This window comes from Mesoplodon mirus, assembly GCF_964341445.2.
Source record: "Mesoplodon mirus genome assembly, chromosome: 6".
Taxonomy (NCBI): domain Eukaryota; kingdom Metazoa; phylum Chordata; class Mammalia; order Artiodactyla; family Ziphiidae; genus Mesoplodon; species Mesoplodon mirus.
This window is the reverse complement of record NC_138982.1, coordinates 57,018,078-57,033,280: the sequence shown is the minus strand read 5'-3', so window position 1 is coordinate 57,033,280 and position 15,203 is coordinate 57,018,078. Positions and strand designations below refer to the sequence as shown.

Below are 15,203 nucleotides of genomic sequence, written 5' to 3'. Positions count from 1 at the left end.
ATGAAATGGGCTCCTCCTCCCTAGTTGGGACATCAATTTTTACCTGCCAGTATAGTTTGATGAGCTTGCTTATAGACTGTTCACTTCCTCCACAGAGCCAGAACATGTAGTCAGCAATCATGGCACTCCTAAGAACAAGGACAGATTTTTTAAAAAAACAAATTTATAGGACAGAAGGAAAACTATAACAGGCTGTATATATAAATACTGAAGAAGAAGATTTTGTAATGTATAAATTTGACTAGACTAATACTAAGCAAAGCATAAGGCACATTTTAGAATGTAGAAAGTAGGTCTTTTTTTTTGGTACCAAAACTAAAACTGTAAGAGAAGCAACACACCATTTGTCTTCTACATTGCTTTGCTGTTTGTACAGTATAAGAATATTTAAAGACTATGAGAGAATGCTTTGTTTTGGTTACCTCTTATTAAGCTTCAAAGCATTTATAGAGTAACATATATTTTATAGACTCTAGAACACCTTTAAACCTAGCATAGCATATATAGCTAACTATTATACTGGTACTAAAGCATATCTCAGACTTTACCTAAGTTGAAGATTATTCACCTCTGATTAAAGTAGTCTCCTTAAAATTGAAAATAAAAATTTTCCAATTTAACAAACACTCCCCTCCCCCAGCCTTTGTGTTTAATTGAATTAGTTTTGGAATCTAGTGTGTACAACCACTGCATTAGTTTTATTAAGCTGAGGGCATATTAAAAACTATTGTGCAATGGATATTAATTCATTGCTTAGCACCCTTTGGAAAAACAGTTTACTTTTATGGCTGTTTCTCTGCTAGACTTCTCTTTTCTCCAGAGATTCCAAATCCAATTAAATGTGACTGGAAGTAATTCCAAATTGTCACGTTGGCCAATTAGACATATAATAATCCTGTGTACCTAATCACTAGTACCAAAAGTTTATTTATTTAAGCAGACGTATCACTGTTTACCCTGAATGTTTTTCTTATCTTTGCCTGCAGATACGTGTTGTTTCCTGACATAATTGTAAATTGAATTAGAAATTTCCCTTCCCTAAATATATATGTTGTCTAAGGCAGAGCAGCTATAAATTTACTATGGTACTCCACTGAAGAATTAGAATGTTTAGATTCTCGCTCAGGACAGACAAAAATTAGGACTCTAAAGGTTAACAATGGGAAAAAATACCACCATTTGAAGGATTACGCAGCTCAGCGTTTCTCTTTTTACACATGTGGTATTGAAAAGAAGCTATCCATTGACATTTCAAAATAACTGGCAATAATTTAAGAATAACTTATCTTTCAGAAATCCTTTTATATTTTTCAAAGCCCTAGTTTAATGATAAGATAAAGCGAGCTAGGAGGTTTTCATATTGCATGAACATGTACGGGGTAGAAAACAAGTTATAAAAATCAGACTAGAGAGGGGCAAAGTAAATTTCAAATATTTGCATTTTGATTGAAACACTTGTAAAAATTTTCTTCCCCTGACAACCTAAAAAGGAAGTCTACTTGACATGTAGATGCCTGTCGCCTAATAGAAATCTGTTTTATAAATTGGATTTGTAAGAAATCAAGGAAGAATGTAAAGTCTCACTGCCAAGGACAGCTCACACTGTATTCATACAAGCTGGGTCCTCTGATGTGATAACTTGATTCTGCACTCTGATTCCTCCTTCCCTCAGCATTGGATATGTAAATATGGCTCAAGCAAACATTGCTTAATGAGGACACCAGCTATTAGTTAAACCAGGGGTGAGCAACCTCTTTCTATAAAGGGCCAGATAGTAAATATTTCAGGCTTTGTGGGCCATGACTACTCACCTTTGCCTTTCAGAAGCAGCTGTAGACAATAAGTTAAAAATAAGGGCGATTGTGTTCTATTAAAACTTTATTTACTAAACACATGTGCTGGGTCAGATTTGGCATGGTTTGCCTAACTCTAAGATAAACAGATTATTAGGTTGAGCAACAGGTGGCAAGCATTGAAGTAAATTGTCAATCAATAGTCAGACGCCAGCTTCTATGCATTCTGGTCACAGGCCTCCTTAAATATTTCAGGGACAACATACCTATTGTACTAAAATTACTGGCAGAGTTCAGAAAAGAAACTTTACAATTTTGAAACATGCAAAAACTGTTAAAGATAATCCTGGATCATAGACACAGTATCTTGAGTTAAGCAAAATCTGAGTCGATCGTTTCTATTATATTAGTTATTGCCATACTTGGATTGGAACAATTGTGAGAGAAGAGAAGGTAGGTCACGACAGTGGGCTTCTAGGGCTTTCCTGCATTTGTAAAGCTTTTGGTGAGTTGGTTTTGAGTTCACCACTGTAAAATTAGGAGTTTTAGCATTTTTATTAATGTTTTCCAAAAGTTGCTTTTTCTATTATAATGTGCTGTCAAATTGCTTTCTTTGTCTTTAAATTTTATTTATTTGCATGATTTAAAAAAATATATTTATTTATTTTTTGGCTGCGTTGCGTCTTCGTTGCGGCTTTCTCTAGTTGCGGGGAGCAAGGGCTACTCTTCTCGTTGCGGTGCGCGGGCTTCTCATTGCGGTGGCTCCTCTTGTTGCGGAGCATGGGCTCTAGGCGTGTGGCCTTCGGTAGCTGTGGCTCGCAGGCTCTAGAGCGCAGGCTCAGTAGTTGTGGCGCACGGGCTTAGTTGCTCCGCGGCATGTGGGATCTTCCTGGACCAGGGATTGAACCTGTGTCCCCTGCATCGGCAGATGGGTTCTTAATCACTGCGCCATCAGGGACGTCCACCAAACTGCTACTTTCTGAAGTATGATTTTATGCCACCTGGGGGCTCAAGTCTTTTTCCAAAGGAACACATCTCCAAATTTATATTGAAATAAGTGAGGAATTAAGATTCATTGAAATTTGCTATCTGCCCTCAGTGAAGCACAATTATTATAATCATAAAAAGATACCTGTGTTAAATAACAAAATATGGTTTCATAGAGCTGCATGTTTGCTGGGATATTTTTCATAAGTATAGTGTATTTCTTCCAGTACCTGGCACAGAGCTGTGTTCATATTAGGAACACAATTCAGGTTGTAGTTGCTCCAACCCCATTTTATTCCCAGTGGAAATGGCAGTTATACTTTTACCAACCACGTTCCTTTGTCTGGTTCCCTACCATGGTTCTGTCCTACAGCTTAGCATTTATGTATCAGTGTAAAAATCAGTGGAAGAACAGGAAAAGGGCATGGAAATAACATTACGTGTACCATGCAATATTTGTGAGGCAAGAGTAGCGGTTTTTCATCATGCTGAATTTTTAAAGGGCAAAGATAATTAATTAATTAACCCAGAGTATCTACAAGGAGTCAAGTACCTGTGGGATCCTGGTTTTGGCTAACTCACCTCATGAGTCAAAAGGAAACAGTAACCTATCACTCTTCCTACTTTTCTTCAGGTATCTTTGTTTACCTTGAGACCAATATCCTAGACGCTAGTCAGTATGATTCACTGTTGCTTCTAAATGTCCTCCTGTCATCATCTTTATTCTATTCAGCTTACTTTCATTAATCTACTGAATGTTGTAGCTGCACTGGAACTGTAAGATCACATTAGCCAACCCTCTTTTTTTTTTTTTAACATCTTTATTGGAGTATAATTGCTTTACAATGCTGTGTTAGTTTCTGCTTTATAACAAAGTGAATCAGCTATACATATACATATATCCCCATATCTCCTCCCTCTTGTGTCTCCCTCCCACCCTCCTATCCCACCCCTCTAGGTGGTCACAAAGCACCGAGCTGATCTCCCTGTGCTATGCGGCTGCTTCCCACTAGCTATCTGTTTTACATTTGGTAGTGTATATATGTCCATGCCACTCTCTCACTTCATCCCAACTTACCCTTCCTCCTCCCCAATGTCTGCATCTTTATTCCTATCCTGCCCCTAGGTTCTTCAGAACCATTTTTTTTTTTTTTAGATTCCATATATATGTGTTAGCATATGGTATTTGTTTTTCTCTTTCTGACTTACTTCACTCTGTATGACAGACTCTAGTAGTTTAATATCTGTGGGTTTTGAGATTTACTAAGTGCTGAGTGAGTACCATGATAAGCCCTTTACATGCAGAATGTGAATCCAGCCCACCCACAGTTCTGCACCAGATCGCATCCTGTCTTGCCCACCCATGGAAACTGTTCCAGCAATTCTCTTTCTCTTTCTCTCTTTCCCTCTTGCTCTCTCTTTAAATTTCTCCTTTTTTCCTGGGGCTTTTCTACTAACACACAAAAATGCTGTTCTTTCTACCATCTTAAAACAAAACAAGATAGCCCCCAAACCTCTCTTGATTCCCTTCCCTTCCAGTTAACTTAATTCTTTCTCTTAAAGAAAACCCAATCAAACGAAAGAACAAAAACTCCCCTCAAAAAAACTCACTCCAACAACTTATTCCTCCCACTTCACTGAAACTGCTCTTGTCAATGCTACTAATGGTCTCCACACTCGTAAACACAGTGGCTCAATTCTCAGTCTTCATTTTACACATACTCTCAGGTGTAACTGATGCGATTGTTCCCTCTTCCAGTACCTACTTCCCACTGGGCTTCCACAGCTCTGCTCTTTATGATTTCCCTCCGATCTTACTGGTTGCTCTTTTCAGTCTCCTTTGCTGTTGTCTCCTCATCTCTCTGGACTCCTAAACTTGGAGCTCCCCAGGGCCCAATGCTTGGACCCATTCTCTTTCTTTCTGTACTTAATCACTTGGTGATCTCACCAGTTTCATGGTTTTAGACACCATCCTTTGGTTGACAACTCGCACATTTATACCCTGAGTTTAATCGTCTTCTTGGATCTGCAGACTCTTACAAAAGCTGCCTTTTCAACTCTCTACTTGGATACCTAATAGGTATTTCAAACTTATTTCCATACCTGAGACCCTGATCTTCCTTTTTTCCTCTTCCCCAAGCTCTAGTAGTCTTCTCCATCTATCCAGTTTCTCAGGCAAAAAATTTTGGAGTCATCATTGATTCCCCTCTTTCTCTCACATTTCCCATCCAATCCAAGATAAAATTCTGGTCAGGTTATCTTTGACCTATTTCAGAATCCTGCCTCTTCTCACCACCTCCAGCATTACCATCTGGTCCATCATGTCTTACTGGGATTATGGCAACGGACTCCAAACTGGACTCCCTGCTTCTCCCTCCGTCTATTCTCAACACAGCAGGCAGAACAATCCCATTAAAATTAGTGCACCAGAGTAGGTCACGGCTGTGCTTAAAACTGCAAAGTCTTCTGTCTCACTCAGAGTGAAAACCAGTCTTTAAAATGGCAGTTGAGCCTCATGCCATCTGGTCACATATTACTTCTCTGATCTTATTTCCTACTTGCTCCAGACTGTCCACCTGCTTTCCTCAAAAAGAATAGGTACTCTATTGCCTCTGGGATTTTGCACCTGACAGTCCCTGTCTAGAATGTTCTTTCCCTAGACACCCCCTGACTCTCTTGCTCATCTCCTTCAGGTCTTTATCAGGTGTTATTTTCTCAGTAAGGATTACCCTGACACACTCCAATACCATCCATACTCTTGCTTGTTTTTGCTTTTTCCACAGTATTTATCGCCATTCCACATAGTGTTTATTTTATTATTTTTCATCTTGGTGGTGTTTATTGTTGTCTTCCTCTACTGTGGGGGTCAGCAAGCCATGGCCTGTGGGCCAAACCTAGTCTGTCACTTGGGTTTGTTAATTAAGTTTTAATGCAACATAGCAATGCTCATTCACTTGTGCGTTGTTTACATTTTGCCTATGGCTGCTTTGGTGCCGCAGTAGTAGAGTTGAATAATTATGGCAGAGACGTTATAGCCCACAAAGCCTAAAATATTTACTACCTGTCTCTTTACTGGAATGGAAGCTCCCAGAGGGCAGAGGTTTTTGTCTGTTTGATTCACTGCTCTCTCTGCAGTGCCTAGGATAGTGCCTGGCACTATATAGTGTAGTCGTCACTCAGTAAATATTTGTTGATTAAATGATGAAGCATTATTTAATTTATTTATTTAAACTAAAAACATTTAATTCTCATTACAAAAACCCTGAGGCCTACAGAGTTAGATTGTAACACAAGCAGTCTGGCCCTAGGTCTACCTCACTGTCTGTATTTAACAGAAAGCTTTTGCACTAGAGGTGACATGGGAATGGAGGGACAGACTGGGCTTTGTCAATTTAATTTGTCCAATGTAGAATGCAATGCAACATTCAGCTCATATGAGAGCTTAATAAATGCTAATGGATGCTGATGTATTTATTACATAAATTAAAGAGGAAAAGTACCAGGAAGCACAATGTCTTAATGTGTTAGATTTAAGTTTATTATTATTTTTTAAAAAATTATTTTATTTTATTTATGTATTGTTTTTGGCTGTGTTGGGTCTTTGTTGCTGTGTGTGGGCTTTTCTCAGGTTGCGGTGAGCGGGGGCTACTCTTCGTTGTGGTGCGCGGGCTTCTCATTGCGGTGGCTTCTCTTGTTGTGGAGCACGGGCTCCAGGTGTGTGGGCTTCAGTAGTTGTGGCATGTGGGCTCAGTAGTTGTGGCTCGTGGGCTCTAGAGCGCAGGCTCAGTAGTTGTGGCGCACGGGCTTAGTTGCTCCATGGCATGTGGGATGTTCCCGGACCAGGGATCAAACCCATGTCCCCTGCATTGGCAGGCGGATTCTTAACCACTGCGCCACCAGGGAAGCCCTAAGATTATTTTTAACATGATGTCTTTAGAAATGTGTCAACAATTATTGTTTTTCTGCAAGCAAATCTACCATTCTTTTTTTTTTTTTTTTTGCGTTACGCGGGCCTCTCACTGTTGTGGCATCTCCCGTTACGGAGCACAGGCTCTGGACGCGCAGGCTCAGCGGCCATGGCTCACGGGCCCAGCCGCTCCACGGCATGTGGGATCTTCCCGGACTGGGGCACGAACCTGTGTCCCCTGCATCGGCAGGCGGACTCTCAACCACTGCGCCACCAGGGAAGCCCTACCATTCTTTTGATACTGTATTTGAATTCATTTAAAAACATTTTTTTCTGAAGTCACATTTACTTAATACATCTGTTAAATGTAAAAGGGTCAGAATCTGGCTTTCAAATATATATGCATCTAAAATAAAAGATTTTTATGTCATGAACTCAGCTTATTGTGAAGCAAATCCTATTTCTATTAAATAGCAAATACACAATAAAATAATTTGACATGTTATTATTTATACGATAAGTATCAGTGTTGTTTTCTGAATTAATACTGAAAAAGGATCACTATGTACAATATAAAGATATTCATGCCAGGTGACTTTACACATTGAATATTTCTAAACAGACTGTGCAATTCTAAAAGTATGAAAATTATTGACATTTCTCAAGGCCTATGTTCAGATTCAAAATTTATAGCATTTCTACTCAGTGTGGCCACATGGTGGTGTAAAACAGTAAGATATGGGTAAACAAAAGAAAATCATAGTGCACCATCAGCTGCGTGGTCTCACTGGGCTGACTGGCTGGGACCTTGAAAAGTCATTCTGTTCAGCACCTTGCCTTTGGGCAGTATCACACTTAAACCTTTCAAATGAGACTGATGATGAGAATCTATTTGTTTTAAAGACCTCCATGGAAGGATATTACTCTGCTTTCCTCGCTGATTCCAGAGTTTCACAGCCATAAACAGCATCTTCTGCAGTTTTAGTCTGAAGGCTTCAGCTTTCTATCCAGTGATACTTGCAACCCCAAGTAGACTTTATCCTCTGAATAGCAGTTTTGCATATCCTCACAATAATTTATTAATCTTCTCTTCCCTAGGTTAATTAATTAACTCCAATTGCTTTAATCTTTCTCTGTGGGTCCTCTTTGCTTGACATTAGTCAGTTTCATGGTTGTCTTTTCAACTTGTTTCAAATTCCTCCTCCTTTTCTTTTTTCTACAACCAGAAATTGACCTCTCTCAAGAGTCCAAGGACAATCTTATGGAGTTTGTATGCAGCTATTTCATTTATGTAACTGGTATAGGTACTTCTTAGAAATGTATCTATTGGATAGTTTTAACTACAGAATTCTTCTTTATTTTCAACATATTTAACAGGTTGTTTCCTTCTTTTTGTACTTAAAATAGCTGAAGAGTGTATGTATATACATACCATTACTTTCACATAAATTAACATTGAGGCAAAGTGCATATTCCTTTTGAATACAAACACACACTCGTATTAAAAAGATTATATTCTGTTTGGGAGGAGAGCCAAACTAGCAAATTCACTCAAGCAAACACACACACACACACACACACACGATGCATCTTTTTGCAGGCTCATATATTTTCCACACAGCAGTCAGCCACAATGATCTTTAAAAAATGTAACTGTAAATTACGTCAATAAAATCCAAGCTCCTATGGTGGCCTCCCACTCTTGTAATAGGCTGTTCTTGTTTTCCTCTTCAACACATTTTCCATCATCCTCCAGTCAAGTGTGGCTTATTCAGTTGCTCAAAGCAAATATGAAGTTGCCTACCTTGGGACATTTGTGCATGTGGTTCCTCCTGCCTGGACTCTGTTTCCTCAGTTATTCATCTGGCTGCTCCTTCTCAAGAGTTAGGCCTTTAGGCTTTAGCTTAAACATTGATAACGTCTTCAGTGAGGCCTACTCTGACCATTTTATCTAAATAAGTTCTGCCCTACCTCAGCCAGAGCCTTATCCTTTTCCTGCATAAGTCTCACATTGTGTAATTACTTGTTGGTTTACTTGTTTATTACCCTCTTTCCCTAGACCTGTATTATCTGATATGGTAGCCACTAAGCCATATGTGGCTATTTACATCTAAATGAGTTAAAATTAAAAATTCAGTTTCTCAGGTACACAGGTACATTTCAAGTGCTCAATAGCCACATGTGGCTAGTGGCTACTATGTTGAATGACACACAACATCTCCATCAACACTGGAAGCAGCTCTAGACTAAACCACAGGAAACTACCATTCTAGTGCCTCTTACAGTACCTGGTAAATAGTAGGTGCTTGTGGGGTTAATTTTAAGTATCAACTTGACTGGGCTGTGGTGTGCCCAGATATTTGATTAAATATTATTCTAGGCGCTTCTGTGAGGGTGTTTGGGGGTGAGATTAATATTTAAATCTGTAGACTGAGTAAAGCAGATTGCTCTCCCCAGAGTGGTGGTGGTTCATCCAACTTGTGGAAGGCCTGAATAGAACAAAAAAGGCTGAGTAAAGGAGAATTCACTTTCTGATTGTCTTCAAGCTGAGACAGGTCTTCTGCCTTTGGACTCACACTTGGGTTGGAATGTACATCATTGGCTCTCTGGGTTCTTAGGCCTTTAAACTCAGACTACAACTGTAGCCCTGGCTCTCCTGAGTCTTCAGCTTGCCAGCTACAGATCATAGGACTCCTCAGCCCCCATAAATGCATAAGCCAATTCTCTCACAGGCTCCGGACGCTCAGGCTCAGCGGCCATGGCTCACGGGCCCAGCCGCTCTGCGGCATGTGGGATCTTTCACGAACCCATTTCCCTGCATCGGCAGGCGGACTCTCAACCACTGCTCCACCAGGGAAGCCCTAATTGCTTAATTCTTTGAAAGTTGTCCCCAAGACCAAGTCTCTACCTTTTGCGGACCAAATCTAATTAATATGTTCCTACCTTGATTATCATTCCAGATGTGGTTATTATGGAGTTCTAGCCATGCTTGCTCCTGCAAGATTGTCCAGTAATGGATGAGAGTTTTTCTTGAAGTTCACTGTCTGCCTACTAGCCTGGAATTTCAAATATTGCCTGTCTCTAGATTCTCAGTTGATAACCACCACACTCAACAACAGTAATAGTATCGTTATTTGTAACAGCAACCAATATTTCTTGAGTGCTTACCATGTATACAGTAATTGCTTTTACATCTCATTTAATTCTTAGAACCAAGCTGTGAAATGAGGAAACTGAGGTTCCTCAAATTGAGGAGACTAGTTTTCCAAAAAAGCAGTGAAAGGGTCAGAATTGAAACAGATATGTCATCAAAATTTGGCCTCTTAACTCTGGTAATGTACTATTTCCATAATGCCATTCTTTTCTTGTGCATCTTTTACAAGACTTTATTAACTTCTGTTGGAATTCCTTAATGCTAATTTCTTGCCAAATTGTTGACTTCCCTGGTGGCACAGTGGTTAAGAATACGCCTGCCAATGCAGGCGACACGGGTTTGAGCCCTGGTCTGGGAAGATCCCACATGCCGTGGAGCAACTAAGCCTGTGCGCCACAACTACTGAGCCTGTGCTATAGAGCCTGTGAGCCACAACTATTGAAGCCCCCATGCTCCACAACAAGAGAAGCCACTGCGACGAGAAGCCCGCGCACCACAATGAAGAGTAGCCCCCGCTCGCAGCAACTAGAGAAAGCCCGCGCGCAGCAACAAAGACCCAACGCAGCCAAAAATAAATAAATAAATAAATAAATTTAATAAAAAAAAAAAAGGTTGATGGAACAGGTTTTCAATTTTTTAAGGTTGTCTTTTACTTCATAACATTTCTTAGTCGAGACTACATTATCAAGAGCATTTTTCCTTACCGATCTTGAGCAGGATAAATTTTTGTCTCCAAAATGAAACAAAAAAGACAAGCCAGAAGAAACCTGCCCAGTGGTGGAAGAGTGTGTTCGTCTTAGAAAAGGTTCCCTCAGGTGTAATAACCTAAGCACCAAATAGTGAGGGAGAAAAGGAAAGGGGGAACGTTGCGTGTGTGGTCCTATGTGAAGGCTGAACCCAGGTCATGGGGTCTTGCCTCTTACTCTTTTAGAACATGCTTGACCTTGGACAAGTCACTTAATCCAAGTCTTCCTCCTAACATTCTATGGTCCATTTCTAGAATGAAGATGAGTTTTAATAATACCTATATTCTGGAAGGGGGTGTATGTGTGCGTGTAAAAGTAATAATATTTGTAAAACGGTTTGAAATCTATGAAATGAAACCTACACATTTTAGGTTGATACCATTGTTGTTAACATTAGTGTTGTCAACCAGAGGGTGAATGTGGTGATGGTGAGGGTCGCAAGTTGAATCCGATGCTCCCAACTCAGGCAAGCTTGGTTTCTGTACTGAAAGGATAAGAATGGTGTGAAAGGTCAGAATGAGTTGAATGTAGAGCTGGGAGAGAGGTAGCTTATACCTGGGGAACATCTGTTTATGGTCGAAATTGTTACACAGGACACTTGTGACCCAAGGAGAATGGATCTTTAAAAACAATTTTATGTGTAGCATTCTCAATTTAATCCAAATAGAAGAACCACCTTAACAAAACACCACTGCTAAAAACAAAACCTATTTGTGAAAACCTCACCAAGATACAATAAAGAATCTGTTCTCCAAGTGTTAACAGCTCACTGGTGGAAGACTGGCGCACTCTTCCAAGATAGCAGAAGGTTATACAAGTAACATAAAAGCATTTGCTGATTTTTATGCGTGATATGTATTCAGCGAGCATATTAGGCAAAATTATGATGTGTTCAGATTTGCTTTCTGCACTTTTCTAGACCCCTTTAAATAGTTCATGCCTCTGTTCTGGCATCTCTTTTCTTTCCTTCCACTGTATTCTGTTTATATTTTGGCCACCAAAGATCCCCCACGATGAAAACCACCTTTCCCTGGCTTCGGGTCAGTACTATAGGATTCAGTTTCTGCCTTTCTCAATACCTTCCTTCATTCAAGCATATAATTTTTTCAAGGCAGCGGTACATCTCAAAATAAGTAGATAATTTGTGAGGCATCAAAAAATCTCCTGTCCCCAAAATGTTTCCCTCAATGACTTAAAGTACCAAAAAATGACACATTAGTCACTTCTTTTGGTTGCAGTATTAAATGGTCTTGTACATTTGTGTCTTTTCTGAAGATGAAGGCATTATCTTCATTGATAACTTTGAAGAAATTATTTTCATCAGATTAAGGGAGAGGCAATCCAGTGCAGGGATTGAGAACTCAGATGTGGGAGCTGGACTGCCTTTGTTTGAAACTCAGCTCTGCCGTTTGTTCTCTGTATAACTTTGGACAAGTGACTTAATCTCTTTGTGCCTCAGTTTCCTCATATTACCTTGCAGATAATAACAGTTGCCAACTTCATAGGATTGTCAGAAGGTTTAAATGCGCCATTATATGTAATGCACATTGAGCAGTGCCTGATACTTGGGAAGCACTCAATTTGCAAATTATTATTCTGCCCAGGCACTAACACTAGTATTTAGGAAAATGAAATACACATTGCTTCATTGAGGAGCTTATATCCAAACTGGCTTATTGAGACTGCTTCAAAAGTGTATTGATTTTCTCATTATCAGTAAAAATTATTTCTTTCTTTCTTTTTTTTTTTTTTTTTGCGGTACGTGGGCCTCTCACTGCCGTGGCCTCTCCCGTTGCAGAGCACAGGCTCTGGACGCGCAGGCTCAGCGGCCATGGCTCACCGGCCCAGCCGCTCCTAGGCATGTGGGATCTTCCCGGACCGGGGCACGAACTCGCGTCCCCTGCATCGGCAGGCGGACTCCCAACTACTGCGCCACCAGGGAAGCCCCATATTTCTTGCACTTGAAAACCTTACAGAACCTTATAACTAATATAGGTAGTATAGTTTTGTGAGAGTGTAATGAGAGTGTCACTTTCTTCGTGCAGCCTACTTTAACCGTTACTGCATTTAAATGTTCTTTATTCTTGTCTTCCACCCTGTCATAACACTTTGCTTTTCTTAGAGCCCTTTAACTATCCCTTGTGAATTAGCTATTGGTATTCTTTAAAGGCATCTCTGATATAGTACAGTTTTGAGGAGGGCAGAGATCACATCTCATTCGTCATTATGAATTCACTAGAGACTGGCTACACGATTATCAAGTGAATGAGTTGAAATATCCATAAGGACAGAGACTTTTGAAAATTTGCTCACTGCCATATCCCCAAGCATCTAGAACAGTGACTGGCACATATTAGGTGGTCAGTAACTATTTGCTAATGATTTTGTTAAATGAAGGGAGGCACATATGTGCTGTTGAAGTTAAAATGGGATTCTACATGTGAAACCAAATTTTCCGCTGAATTACATTAAATAGTTTGAGATCTATTCCTTCAGGAAAAAAAAGTGCATTGGGGAAGCAAACTATGGCACACATGCTAGGATATTTGCTTGCTCCTTTGGATATTTCTGTGCAAGTAGAGGAGGGTAGAAAAGCTCTATTCTCCTGTCTCTAGGCATAGCTATCACCTCATTTATCTACTCATTCATTCAAACAAAAGCTATTGACCACTCGGTTTGTGAAAGGCACTGTGGGTGCAGTGCTCTCACCCATTATAAATAAAGTGTGATGGTCTCATCCAGTCCACTTCTAAGAGAAAATGAGCTGGATGTGCCTCCTGGTGAAAGAGCAGGTCTTGGTGATTCTGATCCTCTTTGATCCTCTTTCTGTATGGACCAGGCTGGGCAGTCAACTTTTACAGACAGTTGAGGTCACCCAGGCCGAAAAGTGCATGACTAGCAATGAGAGATATATAAAAACTAGGATATTTAAAAGAGAAACAGTCAGTAGAAGGAAGAGAATAGATTTTTAAGGAACCTCCATACTGTTCTCCATAGTGGCCGTATCAATTTACATTCCCACCAACTGTGTAGGAGGGTTCCCTTTTTGCCATACCTTCTCCAGCATTTACTGTTTGTAGATTTTTTTTTTTTTTTTTTTTTTGCGGTACGCGGGCCTTTCACTGTTGTGGCCTCTCCCGTTGCGGAGCACAGGCTCCGGACACGCAGGCTCAGCGGCCATGGCTCACGGGCCCAGCCGCTCCGCGGCATGTGGGATCTTCCTGGACCGGGGCACGAACCCGCATCCCCTGAATCGGCAGGCGGACTCTCAACCACTGCGCCACCAGGGAAGCCCTACTGTTTGTAGATTTTTTTATGATGGCCATTCTGACCATTGTGAGGTGATACCTCATTGTAGTTTTGATTTGCATTTCTCTAATAGTTAGTGATGTTGAGCATCTTTTCATGTGTTTGTTGGCCATGTATGTCTTCTTTGGAGAAATGTCTATTTAGGTCTTCCTCCCATTTTTTTGATTGGGTTGCTTGTTTGTTTGATATTGAGCTGCATGACAGCAATCCGACTCCTGTGCATATATCCTGAGAAAATCAGAATTCAAAAAGATACATGCACCCTAATGGTCATTGCAGCACAATTTACAATAGCCAGGACATGGAAGCAACCTAAATGTCCATCGACAGAGGAATGGATAAAGAATGTGTGGTACATATATACAATGGAATATTACTTAGCCATAAAAAGGAATGAAATTGTGTCCTTTGCAGAGATGTGGATGGACCTAGAGACTGTCATATAGAGCGAAGTAAGTCAGAAAGAGAAAAACAAATGTCGTATATTAACGCCTATATATGGACTCTAGAAAAATGGTACAGATGAACCTATTTGCACAGCAGAAATAGAGACACAGATGTAGAGAACAAATGTATGGACACCAAGGGGGAAGAGGGAGGTGGGATGAATTGGGAAATTGGGATTGACATATGTACACTACTATGTATAAAATAGACAACTGATGAGAACCTACTGTATAGCACAGGGAACTCTACTCAATGCTCTGTGATGACCTAAACAGGAAGGAAATCCATAAAAGAGGGGATATATGTATACATATAGCTGATTGACTTCGCTATACAGCAGAAACTAACACACCGTTGTAAAGCAACTATACCCCAATAAAAAAAAGAAAAGGAAAAGAATAGAAAAACAAAGTGATCTCCACTGCTTCTAGGTCCCCTGTCCTTCATCTTCCTCTACACTTTAGACTGCCTTGATGGATAAACATCTTGAGAGCAGTATGTTTGCTTGGGAGGAATCCTCAGGATAGAGTGGTCAGCACTGTGATGCCTACGTTTTTTTTTTTTTGTTTTTTTTTTTGGTGGTACGTGGGTCTCTCACTGTTGTGGCCTCTCCCGTTGCGGAGCACAGGCTCCATATGCGCAGGCCCAGCGGCCATGGCTCACAGGCCCAGCCGCTCCGCAGCATGTGGGATCTTCCCGGACTGAACCCGTGTCCCCTGCATCGGCAGGTGGACTCTTAACCACTGCGCCACCAGGGAAGCCCATGCCTACGTTTTTGACTTCATGCTTAAGGTGAACATACACCTGGGTTTTCCCAAGACAGTCCTAGTCTATGCCTGTTGTCCTAGGGTAATTAATAG

General features: G+C 40.5%; 1 protein-coding gene across 1 annotated transcript in view; it reads right to left on the bottom strand.

The window, feature by feature from the left end:
- SPATA16 (spermatogenesis associated 16) overlaps positions 1-15,203 on the bottom strand; it is a gene marked incomplete at its 3' end in the record, with an annotated part of 212,598 nt that overhangs the window by 83,671 nt on the left and 113,724 nt on the right. The window contains exon 4 of the mRNA XM_082624320.1: positions 44-128. Within this exon, the coding sequence (XP_082480446.1) occupies positions 44-128 (85 nt within the window). The remainder of the gene's footprint in view (positions 1-43; positions 129-15,203) is intronic.